This window comes from Eubalaena glacialis, chromosome 6 (assembly GCF_028564815.1).
Source record: "Eubalaena glacialis isolate mEubGla1 chromosome 6, mEubGla1.1.hap2.+ XY, whole genome shotgun sequence".
Classification (NCBI taxonomy): Eukaryota; Metazoa; Chordata; class Mammalia; order Artiodactyla; family Balaenidae; genus Eubalaena; species Eubalaena glacialis.
The window spans coordinates 141,279,565-141,300,241 of record NC_083721.1 but is presented as its reverse complement, the minus strand read 5'-3'; the positions used below and the strand labels follow the sequence as shown (position 1 = coordinate 141,300,241).

The 20,677-nt window shown below is 39.4% G+C and overlaps 1 protein-coding gene and 1 non-coding gene across 2 annotated transcripts in view; one reads left to right on the top strand and one right to left on the bottom strand.

The window, feature by feature from the left end:
* COL6A6 (collagen type VI alpha 6 chain) overlaps positions 1-20,677 on the top strand; it is a 160,291-nt gene that overhangs the window by 37,773 nt on the left and 101,841 nt on the right. Inside the window, exons 2-5 of the mRNA XM_061194691.1 lie at positions 13,398-13,495; positions 15,813-16,400; positions 17,657-18,277; positions 19,353-19,913. Coding sequence (XP_061050674.1) covers positions 13,398-13,495; positions 15,813-16,400; positions 17,657-18,277; positions 19,353-19,913 — 1,868 coding nt within the window. The remainder of the gene's footprint in view (positions 1-13,397; positions 13,496-15,812; positions 16,401-17,656; positions 18,278-19,352; positions 19,914-20,677) is intronic.
* Positions 4,962-5,175, bottom strand: LOC133094189 (small nucleolar RNA U3). The gene has a single exon (XR_009701404.1). It is a non-coding gene; the product is annotated as a small nucleolar RNA U3 (small nucleolar RNA).

Here is a 20,677-nt window from a genome sequence, read left to right as displayed (position 1 = left end):
GTGTTTCTCCTTGTATTTATCCTGTATGGGACTCTATGTGCTTCCTGGACTTGATTAACTATTTCCTTTCCCATATTAGGGAAGTTTTCAACTATAAGCTCTTCAAATACTTTCTCAGTCCCTTTCTTTTTCTCTTCTTCTTCTGGGACCCCTATAATTCGAATGTTGGTGTGTTTAATGTTGTCCCAGAGGTCTCTGAGACTGTCCTCATTTCTCTTCTTTCTTTTTTCTTTATTCTGCTCTGCAGTAGTTATTTCCACTATTTTTTCTTCCAGGTCACTTATCTGTTCTTCTGCCTCAGTTATTCTGCTATTGATCCCTTCTAGAGAATTTTTAATTTCATTTATTGTGTTGTTCATCACTGTTTGTTTGCTCTTTACTTCTTCTAGATCCATGTTAAACGTTTCTTGTATTTTCTCCATTCTATTTCCAAGATTTTGGATCATCTTTACTATCATTATTCTGAATTCTTTTTCTGGTAGACTGCCTATTTCCTCTTCATTTGGTAGGCCTGGTGCATTTTTACCTTCCTCCTTCATTTGCTGTGTGTTTCTCTGTCTTCTCATTTGCTTAACTTACTGTGTTTGGGGTCTCCTTTTCACAGGCTGCATGTTCGTAGTTCCCATTGTTTTTGGTGTCTGCCCCCAGTGGCTAAGGTTGGTTCAGTGTGTTGTGTAGGCTTCCTGGTGGAGGGGACTAGTGCCTGTGTTCTGGTGGATGAGGCTGGATCTTGTCTTTCTGGTGGGCAGGACCTCGTCTGGTGGTGTGTTTTTGGGGTGTCTGTGGCCTTATTGTGACTTTAGGCAGCCTCTCTGCTAATGGGTGGGTTTGTGTTCCTGTCTTACTAGTTGTTTGGCATAGAGTGCCCAGCACTGTAGCTTGCTGGTAGTTGAGTGGAGCTGGGGCTTGGCATTGAGATGGAGATCTTTGGGAGATTTTCACCATTTGATATTATGTGGAGCTGGGAGGTCTCTTGTAGACCAATGTCCTGAACTTGGCTCTCCCACCTCAGAGGCAGAGTCCTGATGCCAAGAGCCTTTCATCCACACAGCTCAGAATAAAAGGGAGAAAAAGAAGAAAGAAAGAAAGAAGAAAATAAAATAAAATAAAGTTATTAAAATAAAAAATAACTATTAAAAAAATTTTTTTAAGAAATTAGAAAAAAAAAAAGATAGAAGAGAGCAACCAAACCAAAAAACAAATCCACCAATGATAACAAGCGCTAAAAACTATACTAAAAAAAGAAAAAAGAAAAACAAAATAACCCAAACACACAGAACCCTAGGATGAATGGTAAAAGCGAAGCTATACAGACAAAATCACACACAGAAGCATACACATACACACTCACAAAAACAGAAAAAGGGGAAAAAATATATATATATCATTGCTCCCAAAGTCTACCTCCTCAATTTGTGGTGATTCGTTGTGTATTCAGGTATTCCACAGATGCAGGTACATCAAGTTGACTGTGGAGATTTAATACGCTGCTCCTTAGGCTGCTGGGAGAGATTTCCCTTTCTCTTCTTTGTCCACACAGCTCCCGGATTCAGCTTTGGATTTGGCCTCTCCTTTGTGTGCAGGTTGCCTGAGGACATCTGTTCTTCGCTCAGACAGGGCAGGGTTAAGGGAGCAGCTGATTAGGGGGCTCTGGCTCACTCAGGCCGGGAGGAGGGAGGGGTATGGAGTGCGGGGTGAGCCTGCGGCGGCAGAGGCCAGCGTGACATTGCACCAGCGTGAGGCGCACCATGTGTTCTTCCGGGGAAGTTGTCCCGGGATCAAGGGACCCTGGCAGTGGCGGGTTGCACAGGCTCCTGGGAGGGGAGGTGTGGATAGTGACCTGTGCTTGCACACAGGCTTCTTGGTGGCTGCAGCATCTGCCTTAGCATCTAATGCCCGTGTCTGGGGTCCATGCTGATAGCCCTGGCTCATGCCCATGTCTGGAGCTCCTTTAAGTGGCGCTCTTAATCCCCTCTCCTTGCGCACCAGGAAACACAGAGGCAAAAAGAAGTCTCTTGCCTCTTCGGCAGCTCCAGACTTTTTCCCGGACTCCCTCCCAGCTAGCTGTGGCGCACTAGCCCCCTTCAGGCTGTGTTCACGCTGCCAACCCCAGTCCTCTCCCTGGGATCCGATCGAAGCCTGAGCCTCAGCTCCCAGCCCCCATCTGCCCTGGCGGGTGAGCACACAAGCCTCTCGGGCTGGTGAGTGCTGTTTGGCACTGATCCTCTGTGAAGGAATCTCTCTGCTTTGCCCTCCGCACCCCTGTTACTGCACTCTCCTCTGTTGCTCCAAAGCTTCCCCTCTGCCACCCACAGTCTCCCCTTGCGAAGGGGCTTCCTAGTGTGTGGAAACCTTTCCTCCTTCACAGCTCCCTCCCACTGGTGCAGGTCCTGTCCCTATTCTTCTGTCTCTTTTTTTTTCTTTTTTCTTTTGCCCTACCCAGGTACGTGGGGAGTTTCTTGCCTTTTGGGAAGTCTGAGGTCTTCCGCCAGCATTCAGTAAGTGTTCTGTAGGAGTTGTTCCACATGTAGATGTATTTCTGATGTATCTGTGGGGAGGAGGGTGATCTCCACATCTTACTCTTCCGCTATCTTAAAGCTCCTCTGCAACTGACTTTTATATCTTGATGTTATATGAAGATATCTTGAATACTTGTTACTTTTAATAATTTGTCTATAGATGTAGACAGTCATATCACTTGCAAACAGTGATAATTTTATTTGTTCTTATTCTTTTTTTTTTTTTATCCTCGTTGCTTTAATTTTGCCAGAACCTCCGAGTGAAAGAGGACCACCTTTCTGATTCTTCATTTTAAAGAGCACTTCTAGTATTTTCCTATTAGGATGGTATATATTGCAGATTTAAAAAATATATCCTTGGGGCTTCCCTGGTGGTGCAGTGGTTGAGAATCTGCCTGCCAGTGCAGGGGACACGGGTTTGAGCCCTGGTCCGGGAAGATCCCACATGCCGTGGAGCGACTAGGCCCTTGAGCCACGATTGCTGAGCCTGCGTGTCTGGAGCCTGTTCTCTGCAATAAGAGAGGCCGCAATAGTGAGAGGCCCGTGCACTGTGATGAAGAGTGGCCCCCACTTGCTGCAACTAGAGAAAGCCCTTGCACAGAAACGAAGACCCAACACAGCCATAAATAAATAAATAAATAAATAAATAAATAAATAAAATTAAAAAAAATATATATATATCCTTTATCAAGTTAAGTTTCCTTCTACTCCTAGTTTGCTTTTTTTAAAAATTATGAATTAATGCAGTGGTTTTCCTTTCATATTTATAGTATATCTCTTTTAGTGTGTTGATGTGGTAATATTTATGTATTTTCTAATTTTTTTGACCATATTCATTTCTTTAATCTTTAAATTTATTTTCCCTCAATACTGTATTTTTTATACAATTTTAAAGGTTACTTTCATTTACAGTCATTACAAAATATTGACTCTATTCCCGTGTTGTATAACACATCCTTGAGCCTGTCTTATACCCAATAGCTTGTGCCTCCCACTCCCCCATCCATATATTGCCCCCCTGCCACTGGTAACCACTAGTTTATTCTGTGAGTCTGAATCTTTTTCTGTTATATTCACTATTTTGTTGTATTTTTTAGATTCCACATACAAGTGATATCATACAGTATTTATCTTTCTCTGTCTGACTTATTTCACTTATCATAATGCCCTCCAAGTCCATCCATGTTGCTACAAATGGCAAAATTTCATTCTTTCTTATGGCTGAGTAGTATTCCATTGTATATATACACCACATCTTCTTTATCCATTCATCTGTTGATGGACACTTGGGTTGCTTCCATGTCTTGACAATTGTAAATAATTCTGCTATGAACATTGGGGTACATGTATCTTTTTGAATTAGTGTTTTTTTTTTGTTTTTTGTTTTTTGGATATATATCCAGGACTGGAATTGCTGGGTCATATGGTAGCTCTATTTATAGTGTTTTGAGAAACCTCCATACTGTTTTCCATAGTGGCTGAACCAATTTACCTTCCTACCAACAGTGTACAAGGGTTCCCTTTTCTCCACATCCTCACCAATATTTGTTATTTGTGTTCTCTTTGATGATAGCTGTTCTAAACGAGTGTGAGGTGATATGTCATTGTGGTTTTGATTTGCATTTCCTTGATGATTAGTAATGTTGAACATCCTTTCATATGCCTGTTGGCCATCTGCATTTCTTCTTTGGAAAAATATATTTTCTAATTTTAAAACATCCTTGCATACCTGAGATAAACCCAGCTTGATAATGGTGTATTATCTTTTTTATACACTAAAGGAGTTGAGTTGCTAATGTTTTATTTAGGATTTTTTTGTATTTATATTCATGAGTAAAATGGGCCTTTAATTTCCCTTTCTCATACAGTCCTTAACTGGTTTGCATATCAAGATTTTACTAGCTCCATATAAATGAAAAGGCTAATATTCATCTTTTTCTAGTCTCTGAAATAATTTATAAAAGATTCAGATGATCTGTTCCTTAAAAGTTTGGTGGAACTTACCAATAAATCCATCTTGTCCTGGGGTTTTCTTCCTGTGAATATTTTAAACTACTGCTTCAATTTTTTTAAAGTCTTTGCCTTATGTATAGTTATGTCTTCTCTCTCTCTCTCTTTTTTTTTGTTGATCAGTCTATTGTGAGGTTGGTGTTTTCAAAACTTAATTTTCTTTATCTTTCTTTTTTAAATTGAAGTATAGTTGATTTACAATGTTGTGTTTGTTTCAGGTGTACAGCAAAGTGATTCATATATATATATATTTCTTTTTCAGATTCTTTCCCATTATAGGTTATTACAAGATATTGAGTAGAGTTCCCTGTGCTATACAGTTGGTCCTTGTTGTTTATTTTATATATAGTAGTGTGTTTATGTTAATCCCAAACTCCTAATTTATCCCTCCCTCTTTATCTTTGTTTTTGTTTGTTTGTTTTCTCATTCAAATCCACTCAGACAGCATTCTCTCCCTCTTACTCTCCCAAAGGAAGAGAAGAAAGATTATCACTGGCTAATGGCAGTTGCAGATGCAACACCTAGAGCCGGCTTCATGCTCAGGAGAGAATGCTGTGCCTCTTCCTTGTGGTTTTGGGTGCTCTACACATTCAGAGAAACTTGTCTAGTAATGAAATATACAAATGATTCCAAAAGTATTTTACCTTTGTTTTTTAATTTGCTGATTTCTGCTCAAAGTTTTAGTACTTCAGTATCCCTAAAGTACTTTTAGATTTATTCTGTAATTTTTCTAACTTCTAAATTGGGCACTTCGTTCCTAGTAGATTTGCCTTGTTGGAATTTTAGTTCTCTTAAGTTTATGTCATGGGGTCTGGGAGGATTCCAGCAGTTTCAGACATGGAAAGGATCAATAGTCAAGACAGGCTCCTTCTGTGGCTGGTATGCACCCCTCCCACGGAGGACCGGCAGGGGCTCTGTCTGGGGGCAGCTTCTTCTACGGGATTGTTTCAAAATGTGAGTTCAGTATTTCAGTGTGCTCTTGGCTTAATTATTCATGTTTTTTTTTTTTTTTTCTTCTAGTACTATTTGTTAGATCACATTAACTGTGTGGAGCCGCTAGAATTTAGAGAGAATGTAGTCCTTGTGCTTTAGATGAGAATCATACAGAAGTGAAGTGGTATTACCTAAAGTCACACAACAGTTTAGGAACCACGTGAAAGCCAGGTCATGAGACTGTATAGCCTGTGCTCTTCCTGCTGAGCCAAGCACCCCTCAACACAGAAGAGTGTGCATTTTACAGTGTCAAGGTCACCTGCATGACCTTGTTCAAATATGATCCCCATACAGCCTTTTTTTGTGGTTCCAGAAAATGCATTTGGGGGAAAGTGTGACATGAACAGTAAAACTGTGAAACTGGCTTGGCTGGCGAGTGCTTGCTCATGTGTTTTGTTTTGCTCACCATCATTGATCCAATGTTTATTTGTTACCATTGTGTGCCAAGGATTTATCCTGCAGCATTTCAATATGAAATGAAGTCTCACTTTGAACATTTTTCTTTTTACCTTTTGACTTCCGAGAAGGGAGGAAAGGAAACAGTAAAGAGATGAGGGGTTTACTAAGCAAAAAACCATTTATCTTGAACTTTGTGGCTCAGATCCCGTGTTGCTTCTTACAATACAAAAGCTGACAATATTCATGTTTCTGAAGAAACGTAAAATCGGTACTTAGAAATGATGTTTCCTGCATGCTCATTTTAAAGGAAAGAAATAGTGTTTATCTTAATTCTGCTGAAGTCTTTTTTGTATCCCTTCTGGGCTTTTAATATTTTTTCAAAGACATGTCCTAGATTATGAATTGGCTCATAGGGGCAGAGGTCTCCCCGAAGCCCCTGGTTGTTAATAGCCTTAAGAGAGGTGTTGCACAAGTTCTAAACATTCTGGGTTTGAAGCCAAGTATTGGGTGCCTGTATTGCTTTTGCAGCTGTAGCTTAAATTAGAAACATTCTTCCTTCTTGACAGAAAGTTTACAGAGATCCAGATATTTTTCACTTTCTTTTTTTAATTGAATTATTATTAACATACAATATTATGTTAGTTTCAGGTGTACAACATAGTGATTTGATATTTTTTATACATTATGAAATGATCACCACTGTACCAAAGTTGTTACAATATTATTGACTATATTCCCTATGTGTGTGTACATTACATCCCTGGAAGTTTGTACCTCTTAATCCACTTCACCTGTGTCATCCATTCCCCACCCCCCAGGTCTCCTCTGGCAATAACCAGTTTGCTCTCTGTACCTATGAGTCTGTTTCAATTTTGTTTTGTTTGTTCATTTGTTTTGTTGTTTAGATTCCACATATAAGTGAAATCAGACAGTATTTGTTTTTCTCTGTCTTATTCCATCCATAAAAGAATGGATAAACAAGACGTATATATACAATGAAATATTACTAAGCCATAAAAAAATAATGAAATCTTGACATTTGGAACAACATGGATGGACCTTGAGGGTATTATGCTAAGAGATTCAAATTTTTTAAAAGGCTTTTTATAGCGTATAACTTCTGGGAAAAGTGTATTAGCCTCAGCTTGCTTGAATCAGAATGAATGGAGTACTAAAAATTCTGATTAAAGAGATCTGTACCATTGAGAGTGAGAGTGTTTCTATAATAAGAAGCAATCAATCTGACTGTTGTTATATTAAGCTGAGGTGTGCCATGAATTTAAGTTTTATGTTGTTACTTTATATATGTATCTCCTTCATTCTCCCCTCATGTCTTTGAGTATTTACAATTTTTATTTTAAATATTGGGATATTTAAAAAATTTTAGTATGTAAATCCATAGACAATCCATCCATGTTTTGATGTGGTAAAATTGAACCAAAGCCTCCCCAGCATTAACTTAGAGATTTATTCCCCCCTCTCTCCATACTAGTCCTTTGTGTGGTTTGGCACACACACAAAACAAGGCACATAAGCACTTCAAGAGCCCCTTCCACTGGGCTTCCACATTGTATAGCCATACAGCACACCAGATTTTGCATTCCATTTAAAGGCTTCAAGAAAATTGTATTACAAAGTTAGCAGAAGGAAAGAAATCATAAAGATCAGATCAGAAATAAATAAATGAAAAAGAAATGAAGGAAACGATAGCAAAGATCAATAAAACTAAAATCTTATTCTTTGAGAAGATAAGCAAAATTGATAAACCATTAGCCAGACTCATCCAGAAAAAAGGGAGAAGACTCAAATCAATAGAATTAGAAATGAAAAAGAAGTAACAACTGAAACTGCATATTACTATATGCCAATAAAATGGACAACCTGGAAAAAATGGACAAATTCTTAGAAAAGCACAACGTTCTGAGACTGAACCAGGAAGAAATAGAAAATATAAACAGACCAATCACAAGCACTGAAATTGAAACTGTGATTAAAAATCTTCCAAAAAACAAAAGCCCAGGACAAGATGGCTTCACAGGTGAAGTCTATCAAACATTTAGAGAAGAGCTAATACCTACCCTTCTAAAACTCTTCCAAAATATAGCAGAGGGAAGAATTCTCCCAAACTCATTCTACGAGGCCACCATCACCCTGATACCAAAACCAGACAAAGATGCCACAAAAAAAGAAAACTACAGGCCAATATCACTGATGAACATAGATGCAAAAATCCTCAGCAAACAGAATCCAACAGCACATTAAAAGATTCATACACAATGATCAAGTGGGATTTATCCCAGGAATGCAAAGATTCTTCACTATATGCAAATAAATCAATGTGATATGCCATATTAACAAACTGAAGGAGAAAAACCATATGATCATCTCAGTAGATGCAGAAAAAGCTTTTGACAAAATTCAATGCCCATTTATGAAAAACCCTCCAGAAAGTAGGCATAGCGGGAATTTACCTCAACATAATAAAGACCATATATGACAAATCCACAGCCAACATCGTTCTCAGTGGTGAGAAACTGAAACCATTCCCATTAAGATCAGGAACAAGACAAGGTTACCCACTCTTACCACTATTACTCAACATAGTTTTGGAAGTTTTAGCCACAGAAATCAGAGAAGAAAAAGAAATAAAAGGAATCCAAATTTCAATAGAAGAAGTAAAGCTGTCACTGTTTGCAGATGACATGATACTATACATAGAGAATCCTAAAGATGCTACCAGAAAACTACTAGAGCTAATCAATGAATTTGGTAAAGTAGCAGGATACAAAATTAATGCACAGAAATCTCTTGCATTCCTATACACTAATGATGAAAAATCTGAAAGAGAAATTAAGGAAACACTCCCATTTACCATTGCAACAAAAAGAATAAAATGCCTAGGAATAAACCTACCTAAGGAGTCAGAAGACCTGTATGCAGAAAACTGTAAGACACTGATGAAAGAAATTAAAGATGATACAAACAGATGGAGAGATACCATGTTCTTGGATTATCAACATTGTGAAAATGAATATAGTACCCAAAGCAATCTACAGATTCAATTCAATCCCTATAAAACTACCACTGGCATTTTTCACAGAACTAGAATAAAAAATTTCACAATTTGTATGGAAACACAAAAGACCCTGAATAGCCAAAGCAATCCTGAGAAAGAAAAACGGAGCTGCAGGAATCAGGCTCTTGGACTTCTGACTATACTACAAAGCTACAGTAATCAAGACAGTATAGTACTGGCACAAAAACAGAAATATAGATCAATGGAACAGGATAGAAAGCCCAGAGGTAAACCCATGCACATATGGTCACCTTATCTTTGATAAAGGAGTCAAGAATATACAATGGAGAAAAGACAGCCTCTTCAATAAGTGGTGCTGGGAAAACTGGACAGCTACATGGAAAAGAATGAAATTAGAACACTCCCTAACACCATACACAAAAATAAACTCAAAATGGATTAAAGACCTAAATGTAAGGCCAGACACTATCAAACTCTTAGAGGAAAACATAGGCAGAACACTCCATCACATAAATCACAGAAAGATCCTTTTTGACCCACCTCCTAGAGAAATGGAAATATAAACAAATGGGACCTAATAAAACTTCAAACGTTTTGCACAGCAAAGGAAACCATAAACAAGACGAAAAGGCAACCCTCAGAATGGGAGAAAATATTTGCAAATGAAGCAACTGACAAAGGGTTAATCTCCAAAATTTACAAGCAGCTCCATGCAGCTCAATATCAAAAAAACAAACAACCCAATCCAAAAATGGGCAGAAGACCTAAATAGAAATTTCTCCAAAGAAAATATACAGATTGCCAACAAACACATGAAAGGATGCTGAACATCACTAATCTTTAGAGAAATGCACATCACAACTACAATGAGGTATCACCTCACACTGGTCAAAAAGGCCATCATCCAAAAATCTACAAACAATAAATGCTGGAGAGGGTGTGGAGAAAAGGGAACCCTCTTGCACTGTTGGTGAAAATGTAAATTAATACAGGTACTATGGAGAACAGTATGGAAGGGTCTCAAAAAACTAAAAATAGAACTACCATACGACCCAGCAGTCCCCCTACTGGGCATATACCCTGAGAAAACCATAATTCAAAAAGAGTCATGTACCACAATGTTCATTGTAGTTCTATTTACAATAGCCAGGACATGGAAGCAACCTAAGTGTCCATCGACAGATGAATGGCTAAAGAAGATGTGGCACATATATACAATGGAATACTATTCAGCCATAAAAAGAAACAAAATTGAGTTATTTATAGTGAAGTGGATGGACCTAGAGTCTGTCATATAGAGTGACGTATGTCAGAAAGAGAAAAACAAATACCATATGCTAACACAAATATGTGGAATCTAAAAAAAAAAAAAAATGGTTCTGAAGAACATAGGGGCAGGACAGGAATAAAGACACAGACGTAGAGAATGGACTTGAGGACACAGGGAGGGGGAAGGGTAAGCTGGGATGAATTGAGAGAGTGGCATGGACATATATACACTACCAAATGTAAAATAGATAGCTAGTGGGAAGCAGCCACATAGCACAGGGAGATCAGCTCGGTGCTTTGTGACCACCTAGAGGGGTGGGTTAGGGAGGGTGGGAGGGAGACGCAAGAGGGAGGAGATATGGGTATATATGTATATGTATAGCTGATTCACTTTGTTATTAAGCAGGAACTAACACACTATTTTAAAGCAATTATACTCAAATAAAGATGTTTTAAAAAAAACTACATAGGATTTGATAAGTAATTATATACAGAAAGTATTATTAAAAAGAAAAAGAAGATGTGGCACATATATACAATGGAATATTACTCAGCCATAAAAAGAAACGAAATTGAGTTATTTGTAGTGTGGTGGATGGACCTAGAGACTGTCATACAGAGTGAAGTAAGTCAGAAAGATCAAAACAAATGCCATACACTAACACATATATATGGAATCTAAAAAAAAAAAAAAAAAGGTTCTGAAGAACCTAGAGGCAGGACAGGAATAAAGATGCAGACATAGAGAATGGACTTGAGGACACGGGGAGGGGGAAGGGGACGCTGGGACGAAGTGAGAGAGTGGCATGGACATATATACACTACCAAATATAAAATAGATAGCTAGTGGGAAGCAGCCACATAGCACAGGGAGATCAGCTCGGTGCGTTTTGACCACCTAGAGTGGTGGCATAGGGAGGGTGGGAGGGAGACGCAAGAGGGAGGGGATATGGTGATGTATGTATATGTATAGTTGATTCACTTTGTTATACGGCAGAAACTAACACACCATTGTATAGCAATTATACTCCAGTAAAGATGTTAAAAAAAGAAAATTGTTTTACAAAATGCTATCCCAAAGAACTCAACTCTTAATGTACCAGTAGTATTGACCACCTGCATGGGGAAATTTCGGATGCTGCATACTGTTTGGGACTACTGTGGCCTTACGTAACCCTCACTTTTCTCTCCAGGTTTTAACTTCCATTCAGTACTATTTTCTTCCCGTCTTTGGCATTTATCCTATGGAGTAACCTAAAGTCTCTTATCTCTCATAACTCCTAAAGATAACACTCATTTATAAAGTTCATAACATAAACAGAAAAGAAGTGAAGAGCATAAAGCCCCGGTTTGAAAAGCAAAAATAAAAAGGCATGAAAACAAGTACCAGTAACCCCTAATACTTAGAAAAAAAGACATAGAACCAAAAAACTTGGAGACACTTATTGTGTTCATAATGTTGAGTTTGGTATTATGTATAGAATGGATAAACAAGGTCCTACTGTATAGCATAGGGAAATATATTCAATATCCTGTAATAAACTGTAATGGAAAAGAATATGAAAAAGAATATATATGTATAACTGAATCACTTTGCTATATAGCAGAAATTAACACAACTTTGTAAATCAGCTATACTTCAATAAAATAAATTTTAAAAATAATACTGAGTTTGGGATGCAGAGGAACTAAGTTTGAGGGTCCAGATTTTAGAATTGGATAGATGTGGCTCTAGTCTGAACTGTGGCCCATTTTATCCGTGTGACCTTGAATCACATTCCCCTTTATGAATCTGTTTCCTTATCTGCAGAATAGGAACAATAATATGACCTGCTTCTAGGTTTCCTATAGATATCAAACAGGAGAACAAGTATAAAGCTGCTAGCACAGGGCATGGAACATGGTCAAGACTGACCAAATGGTAGACTTTGTTATTATTGTTATACACATTAGTAGAAAATTTGTACACATAGTATGACTTGGTTTTCACTTTGGACAATCCACTTTGGGACCAAAGTTCCTCTAAAATGAAAGGTTGGACTAAAAACAACCTCTTAAAGGCCCCTTCCAGCTTACTGATTTCCTCTGAAATAGGATGGATAAATTGACTCACAGCCTGAAAAGTTTAAATCATCTAGGTTTCCTATGAAGGAACAGAACAGAGTCCCAAGTTCCAGAATGTCAGAGGGACAATGGAGTAGATGAGGAAATGGGGATGGAATTTTCATGGCAAAGGTCCCTTTTCTGAAAGGGTGAAATATTACACAATAGGAGCCTGCCTGACAAGGAATGAGACAGCCATTTGTATCAAATACACGTTTGGGTACGAATTAAGCAAGAAACAGAAATACTAGTTTATTAACACGGATCAATTCATTTTTTATTCAATGGATGAATGAGTGAATGAATGAGCCCAACCTGCTTAACTGAAATATTTATTGTCAATATCTTCAATATCCTATTTTATCCCATGAAAGAATAATTCAAGGTGGCTGAAAATGCTTTAGGCCAAACCAGAATTGGAAAACTTTGCTTCAGGCAGTTCTAGGTTGTTGGAATAAAAATGGTACCAATTGCATCATTTTGAGGACCAAGACATCATATGCAATATGGAGGGTCACTACTTATTTCTTTATGTCTTCTCTCAAATTTAAGAATAAAGGGAAATAGTTACCTTTCTAATCATGTAGGAAAAGGAGAAAAGAGAATTTTGACCACATCTAGAAATACTTCTCAAGTATGAAACTGACCTACAGGTTCATGATGGAAGAATTACAAATCAGCTCTTAGACTGTGTCCCAACTGTGAACTCTGAATTGTCTTGGCAATGAGTAGACAGAGGGTGACACGAGGCTATAGGAAAATTGATTAGCAGGAACACATAATATTGGTGGAACTAGAATGCATCTGGCTGCTTCCATTGACAATCTAAAATCTCATGTTTCTACAGGGTCTGGGGACCAGGAGAAGCTTTTGTGATTCTGTAAATGTTGACGGTTCATTTTTCTCCAAAGCACTTCACAGAGCCGAAGGTCAGGGAACCTCAGAAATTCCTTGTCTTCTGTTGCACCCAATTTACTATATAATTTTGTGTGCTCATATGTGTTTGAGTCTTGATTTCCAAATAATATCCACAATAATTTTAGATGTTTATATTTTTGCCTTTTCAGATTTCAAGTTGGTGATTTTTCAGGTTATAATATGAAAATGCTGCTCACTTTGCTCCTTATGATAATTTGTTCCCACGTTTCTGTCAACCAACATTCTGGTAAGGAAAAAAATGAGAAGAATTCTTTTCCTTAATTTTCATTATGGAAAATAATATATGCGTTTGACTTGCTTAAAAGTTAAGAGTTTTGTTTTGCTTTGTTTTGATTTTGATGATGGTAAGGGTGGGAGTGGCAGCTCAATTTCTTTTGATGTCACCCTGTGTTCCTTTGAAGATCATTTGTTTCTGGATCTTATTCCTTGTTCACAATAGGAAGATATGAGAGCTATTTTCTTGTCCTCAGTTTCAACTCCTTCTAGGTCTTCTGGGAGGCTGCATGAAAATTCTCTTTTAACATTAAGTTCAGGCCTGGAAAATTTGAAATGTCTCTTTCTAATTCATTTGTGCCGAAACATTTGTCTTAGTTAAGCATCCAGATTTTGCTCCAATTTAAACTGAGTGTCTGATTATTGTAAAGAAAGTGCTTTTACCCTGAAGAGAGAGCTCCAGAGCCATCCACTGTCAGCAATCTATGTCCAGTGGACTTGAAGTCAAAATACTGGCCCTTAGAGGCCTTCACAGCCTCTACCACGTCCTAAATAATCAGTTCTTATATTGGTCGCTTCATGTCCAGGGCCACCTAGATTGGCTTTTACAGTTTTCTCAAGGACTCTGACCTTGGAAGCAAGTTTTCTGGAGAGACAGATTAGACTTTGCCCTGCAAACATCTTCCTTTGATGTCTCACTAGGCCTATTATTAAGCTTTCTAAAGAAAGGCAATGCTTTTTCCCCAGTTATTCTGTGGTTCAGGTATAGTGATGGGCCTGGTTAGAACCTAAATATGCCTCCTGTGCCAGTGGCTACATTTCTTTTCTCCATACAAAATGTGGGGATTTGTCCATGAATAGAAAGGTCACTTTTGGTCACAAGTCAAGCCATCCTAGGCAGTACTCACCTGACAGTCCTCAGAGGGGTTACAGCCTTCTCTTGGAGGAAGATGTTGATCCCCCCTCAATTAGTTTTTCCCCTGAGATGCTGCTGGCTATATGATCATCAAAGCAATCTCAAACTGGTTGAAATCAGGTTGTTTAGAAGAAAAGAAAGAATGATTTTATCCACTATGCCTTGATCAGACTGCTCTAAAGAGAATGAAGTAACATGCTGGGGTGCCAAAGCTGATTTCCTCGCAGTTGTAGACAGGAAAAGATCGAAGTTCTTTTAATTTGATTAGAATTTATTTTGTGACTATTTCAGATAATCAGAAACTCAGAGTGAGGAGAGACCTTAGATATTTTCTAGTTGAATCTACTCATTTTAAATATGAGGAAACTGAGGCCCAAGTATACTGAATGGCTTGACAGAGCTGGAAGAATTAGCTGATAACAAAGTCAGGACTCACATTGCTTGTTCAATTACACTGTATTTTCTTAAACATACACCATCCAGATGCACACAAATATTTCCCTCCCTTCCCTGGACTAGAAATGGATCTTACAGAACAGTGGTAAGAGCTCTGAATTCAAACCAGCAGACAGACCATGAGTGAATGATATTTTGTGCTTGAACCAAATAACTCTCTATCACATAAAAATATAATTTTACATACCTAGCATTGAATCTGGCATCGAATGAAGCCTTAAAATCTCAGCAAAGTATTGTATTCCTCTATAAAAATTATATTCTTAATAGAAATTAAAAGTTTCATCCTATTCCTAGCTTAAGGTAGGAATGTTAATGTTTCTATCACATTTTACATTTGTGAGAATAAATTTACCAATTATAATTCCCACTCATCAAAAAATATTGTAAATAACTTTAAGATAGATTAAGGCAATCTCATATTTATGATTTTTAGGATTTTTTTTAAACTTCACCAATTTGACACTTTGAATACAAAACGAATATGTTTATAAGTTAATCAGATCACTTGTTGCGTTGCTTAAGTGGAAATCACAATGAAAGGCTATTTTTTAGATTTCTCCATTCAAACAAATTTGATTAGATTCTCAATGAAAATGTTTATCCTGTTGATATAAATTGAGGTCAAATTCTGAAAGAAAAAAAAGACATGGGGAAATTATCCACTAAACATATAAAAACCCATGATTTTTTACTTCTTTATATTTACCTATTTCTACTTAATTCCTTGCAAAGGTGATGCTTAATTTCATGATCAGTTCAAACGAGAGGGTGTATAAAGAATCAGCCCAAGAAACAATATTTTTCTTGAGAGAATGTGTATTATTTTCAGTGCATTGGAAAGATATTACAAATACAAGCAAAAGAGGGAAGTAATGTTTTTCCCATGTGGTTGGCATTAAACTTGGTAGTAAATTTTTGAAGTTTGCTTTGTTTGTGTTTGTCTATGGGTTTGTAGGCCCTGAGTATGCCGATGTGGTGTTTCTGGTGGACAGCTCTGACCACGTGGGAATTAAATCCTTCCCGTTTGTAAAGACGTTCATCAACAAAGTGATCACCAGCCTCCCCATAGAGGCCCACAAGTACCGTGTGGGCCTGGCCCAGTACAGCGATAGGCTCCACGGAGAATTCCAGCTCAGCACCTTCAAGAGCAGAGGCCCCATGTTGAACCACCTCAAGAAGAATTTCATGTTCTTGGGTGGCTCCCTGCGGATTGGGAATGCTCTCCGGGAGGTACACACGACCTACTTCTCAAATGGGAGGGACAGGAGACAGTTTCCCCCGATCCTGGTGGTCCTGGCTTCGGCCGAGTCTGAGGATGCCGTGGAAGAGGCCTCCGAGGCGCTGCGCAACAAAGGGGTGAGGATCATCTCTGTGGGGATGCAGGGGGCGTCCGAGGAGACCCTGAAGGCCATGGCCACAGACCAGTTCCGCTACAGCCTCCGGACGGTCCGAGACCTCAGCACGTTCTCCCAAAACATGACGCAGATTCTCAAGGATGCGGCTCAGTACAAGGAAGGAGCAGTCAATGACATTCTTGTGGAAGGTGGGTTCAGGGCGCGTGTGTAGGGATGATGATAAAATGCTTTTGGAAGATCAACAAGAGGAGAGGATGGAGACTCTATGAACATCCCCTTCCCCAAAAGCTGGGCTGCATTTTCAGATGTTAAATTCTGCATGTGGAATGATTGTGGCCTTTTTAAATCCAGTGAACTTGGTGAGCCTTGGTTTTCCATGTTTCACTTATTGCTCATCATTCACAGGCTGCCTCCACCCTGCTACCCAGCTGCCTGAGCTTTCTTCCTGGGCTTCAGTTGCTATGTAGTTTTATTCCTGGTTCATTTAAAAGGTCGATTTGCTCCTAAAGAAATCCTTGACTCCAGAAGCCATATAATGTCATCAAAGGATGTTAGAGCTCGAAACAACTTCAGGAAGTCCAAAACCTCTGTTCTGCAGAGAGGAACTTGCGGGCACTCTTAGAGATGATGTGACCTGGCCCTGGACGAGGCTGCAGTCTGGAGTCAGAGCCACACCTGTGTGGTTTCAGTCCCGCTCTGCCCCTTCCTGCAGCTCTGTTCTAAATTAGCTTCCCTGTGTTCTGCTCCAACTCCAACCTGCTGTCCTGGTCTGTCCCCTTGTACTCTCCTATTAGCAAGAATGGCCAAGAGTTTATAAACACCATTCAAGAGAGGGGCAGGAGAGAGCCAGTAAAAAACAATTTGCTCAAAGTGTACAAGTCCAAACAAGTGATGTAAGAAACTCACGTTATGTCTGGTTAAGTCAGTTTGAGTGAGATGACATATATAACTGTCTATTGATACTGGAGAAGGCTGCTTTCCCTGTAGCAATCTATGAAAATATGGGAATCCTATTAATAGCATCTTTCCCAAATAAAATATTGGAATGTCAATTGCTATTCCATTACCATCCTTTAAGAATGTTTAGACTATAACTACTGATTTTATTAGTGATTTTAATACAATAGCAGTAGCTTCTGTTCACTGAGTGACTTTTACGTGCCAGGCCCCATGCTAAACACATGATCTCATCTAATCCCCATAACAACTCTATGAGATCAATATTATGGTTACCTATATTTTACAGATGTGGACATTGGAGCTGGAAGATTAGCTAAGCTCCCACCTTTGAACCCAGGACCCTCTGATCTCAGCTTCATAATCATTTTGTACACCTCCTTCCATCTTTAAGGGCATAACTAAGTTCTGGTTGAGTTCTCCGTGTATTTTAATGCTGAGCAGAGATGCTGAATTGAAACTCTGCCTATTCATTCCTTGCCCACAGTTTGCCAAGGCCCTTCTGTGGCAGATGTTGTGTTCCTGTTGGATATGTCCGTCAACGGCAGCTGGGAGGACTTTGACTATCTTAAAGAATTCCTGGAAGGAAGTGTATCTGCTCTGGACATCAAGGAAAACTGCATGAGGGTTGGCCTTGTGGCCTATAGCAATGAGACGAAGGTGATTCACGCACTGAGCAGTGGCATAAACAAGTCGGAGGTTCTCCAGGATATACAGAGCCTCTCTCCGCAGGCCGGGAAGGCCTACACTGGAGCTGCCTTGAGAAAGATCAGGAAGGAGGTCTTCAGCGTGCAGCACGGCAGTCGGAAGAATCAGGGGGTGCCACAGATAGCTGTGCTGGTGACCCACAGCCCGTCTGAGGACAACGTGACCAAGGCTGCTGTGAACCTCCGGCGCCAGGGGGTGACCATCTTCACCATGGGCATAGAGGGGGCCAGCGACGCCCAGCTGGAGAAGATCGCATCTCACCCTGCCGAGCAGTACGTCTCCAAACTGAAAACCTTCTCCGACCTGGCTGCCCACAACCAGACGTTTCTAAAGAAACTGCGGAACCATATCACACACACAGTCTCTGTCATTTCCGAAAGGACTGAAACCCTCAAATCTGGTAAAGCCTTTTGCTGAGAGAAGGATTATTCCCATCGTTTTGCTTTTTTCTTGTCTTGCAAGTGTTCTGTCTACAAAAGGGCTTGGCGGGCATGATGTAGGGAGGGAGAGTGAGTTCTTGACTTTTTAATTTAACGTGATAATAGGAAATGTAAATTGGAGGAGAATAAAAGCTATTGAGGTGTTGGAATGGGAAGAAGGGATTTCTTTTTTTATTTGCTCTTTTGCACAGCTTTACTTGGATTCTTTGTTACTTCTCAACACTCCAGAATACCTTCCTGTGTTATTTCCCACTCTGCACGTTTTCCTTTCTCACCTTTGCCTCTCATGTTTCCTTGCTCTTTCCTTTCTTTTTTTTGTGTGGGTGTACTTTTCTCTCCCTCCTCTTCTTCCCTCAGCCTCAAATTCCAATTTAGAGAATAAACAGGAAGCATGATTTGGACTGAGGACAGAGTAATGAATTTATTGGGAGGTACTATTCTAGTATCAGTGAGTTTAGAGAGAGACAGAGAGCAATGTATTTCATATATTTCATACATACACATGTATTTTTCATAAATTATGTGTGTGCATGCAATACGTATATATATCTGCATCCTTCAACAAATATTTAGAGCATGTCGACTACAGAAGTGTCACTGCCTGACATAAATAAGGCCACTGACAATACCCCTGGTTGTGTTAACTGACCAGGAGTGGATGAAGAGTAAACACTTTGTTCAAGATTTCAAGAAAGACAGCGCTTTGTCCACCATGTCCAGTTAAATGCTACCTTCTCTAGCTCGCAAATCACCACTTAACATTTTGCTAAGCAGTTACTCCCTGCTAAGAGAAGTGACTTGTAAAAAGCATCTTCATGTTTTCTTTCTAATCTTTTACAACATCCAGATTGACTCTGATTCCTGATGTAAATCATCTCAAACTGTCACAGACAATTCATTTGGGTCTTTAACACGGAGAAACTGTTTCCCATTTTTCTGTCTGACGAGGCTGGTGTTTGTCCTTCCTCCCACCTGCCTCTGTGTCTCTGTCCCACTTGCCCCAATGCCACACTCAGTTTTCGTGTTGCATTTTAGGTTGTGTGGACACTGAGGAAGCAGACATCTATCTGCTCATCGATGGCTCTGGGAGCACCCAGGCCACGGACTTCCAGGAAATGAAGACCTTCCTTTCGGAGGTTGTAGGGATGTTCAACATCGCTCCCCAGAAGGTGCGAGTTGGGGCTGTCCAGTATGCTGACCGCTGGGACTTGGAATTTGAGATCAATAAATACACCAACAAGCATGATGTGGGAAAGGCCATCGAGAACATCAGGCAGCTGGGCGGGAACACAAACACAGGCGCAGCCTTGAACTTCACCCTGGGGCTGCTGCAGAAAGCAAAGAGGCAGCGGGAAAACAGAGTGCCATGCCACCTTGTTGTCCTGACCAACGGCGTGTCCCAGGACAGCATCTTGGGGCCTGCAAACAGACTGAGAGAGGAGCTCATCCATGTCTATGCCATCGGGGTCAAGGAGGCCAACGAGACACAGCTGCGAGAAATCGCAGGCGAGGAGAAGCGGGTGTACTATGTGCATGACTTTGATGCCTTGAAAGACATAAGAAACCAGGTTGTTCAAGAAATCTGTGCCGAAGAAGGTAGGACTCCTTGCCTTTGGACTTCAGCTCCCAAATTGCTTTCCTGCAGTATTTTTTTTTTTAATTGAAATATAGTTGATTTACAATGCTGTGTTAACTTCTGCTGTACAGTTATACGTATATACACATTCTTTTTCATATTCTTTTCCATTATGGTTTACCACAGGATATTGAATATAGTTTCTTGTGCTGTACAGTAGGACCTTTTTGTTTATCCATCCTATACATAACAATTTGCATCTGTTTCCTACAGTGTTTGACGCTGCAGGTGTGCAGAAACAGCATAAATGACCAAGCTGAGATTCATTGACTCGTGGAGCTGTTTATTATCCAGAACAAAATGAAGGGCCCATTATAGTGTTGCTCTAATTATTATCTGAAGCATAAAAAGAATATTTCAGATTTATTTAAGTTGCTTTTTAATAAAATTTGTATGAAATCTTCTAGAGCTAGATAAGTAATTTTCAACTAGGGGTGATTTTTTCCCCCTCAGGGGATGGTTGGCAATGTCTAGAGACAATTTTGGTGGTGATAACTAGGGGAGTGCTAATTAATTAGCTTCTAATAAGTATTAATTAGCTTCTCCCCACAAATCTCTGTGAGGATAGATCTATGATTAGACACTGCCTGTGTAATATGATCAAATGATTTCTGATTTTAAGGAGTACTACAGGTTTATTTAAATTGTTTTTTGATAAAATGTGTATGAAATCTTCTAGAGTTAGATCAGTAGTTTTCAACCAGGGGTGATTTTGCCCCCTTAG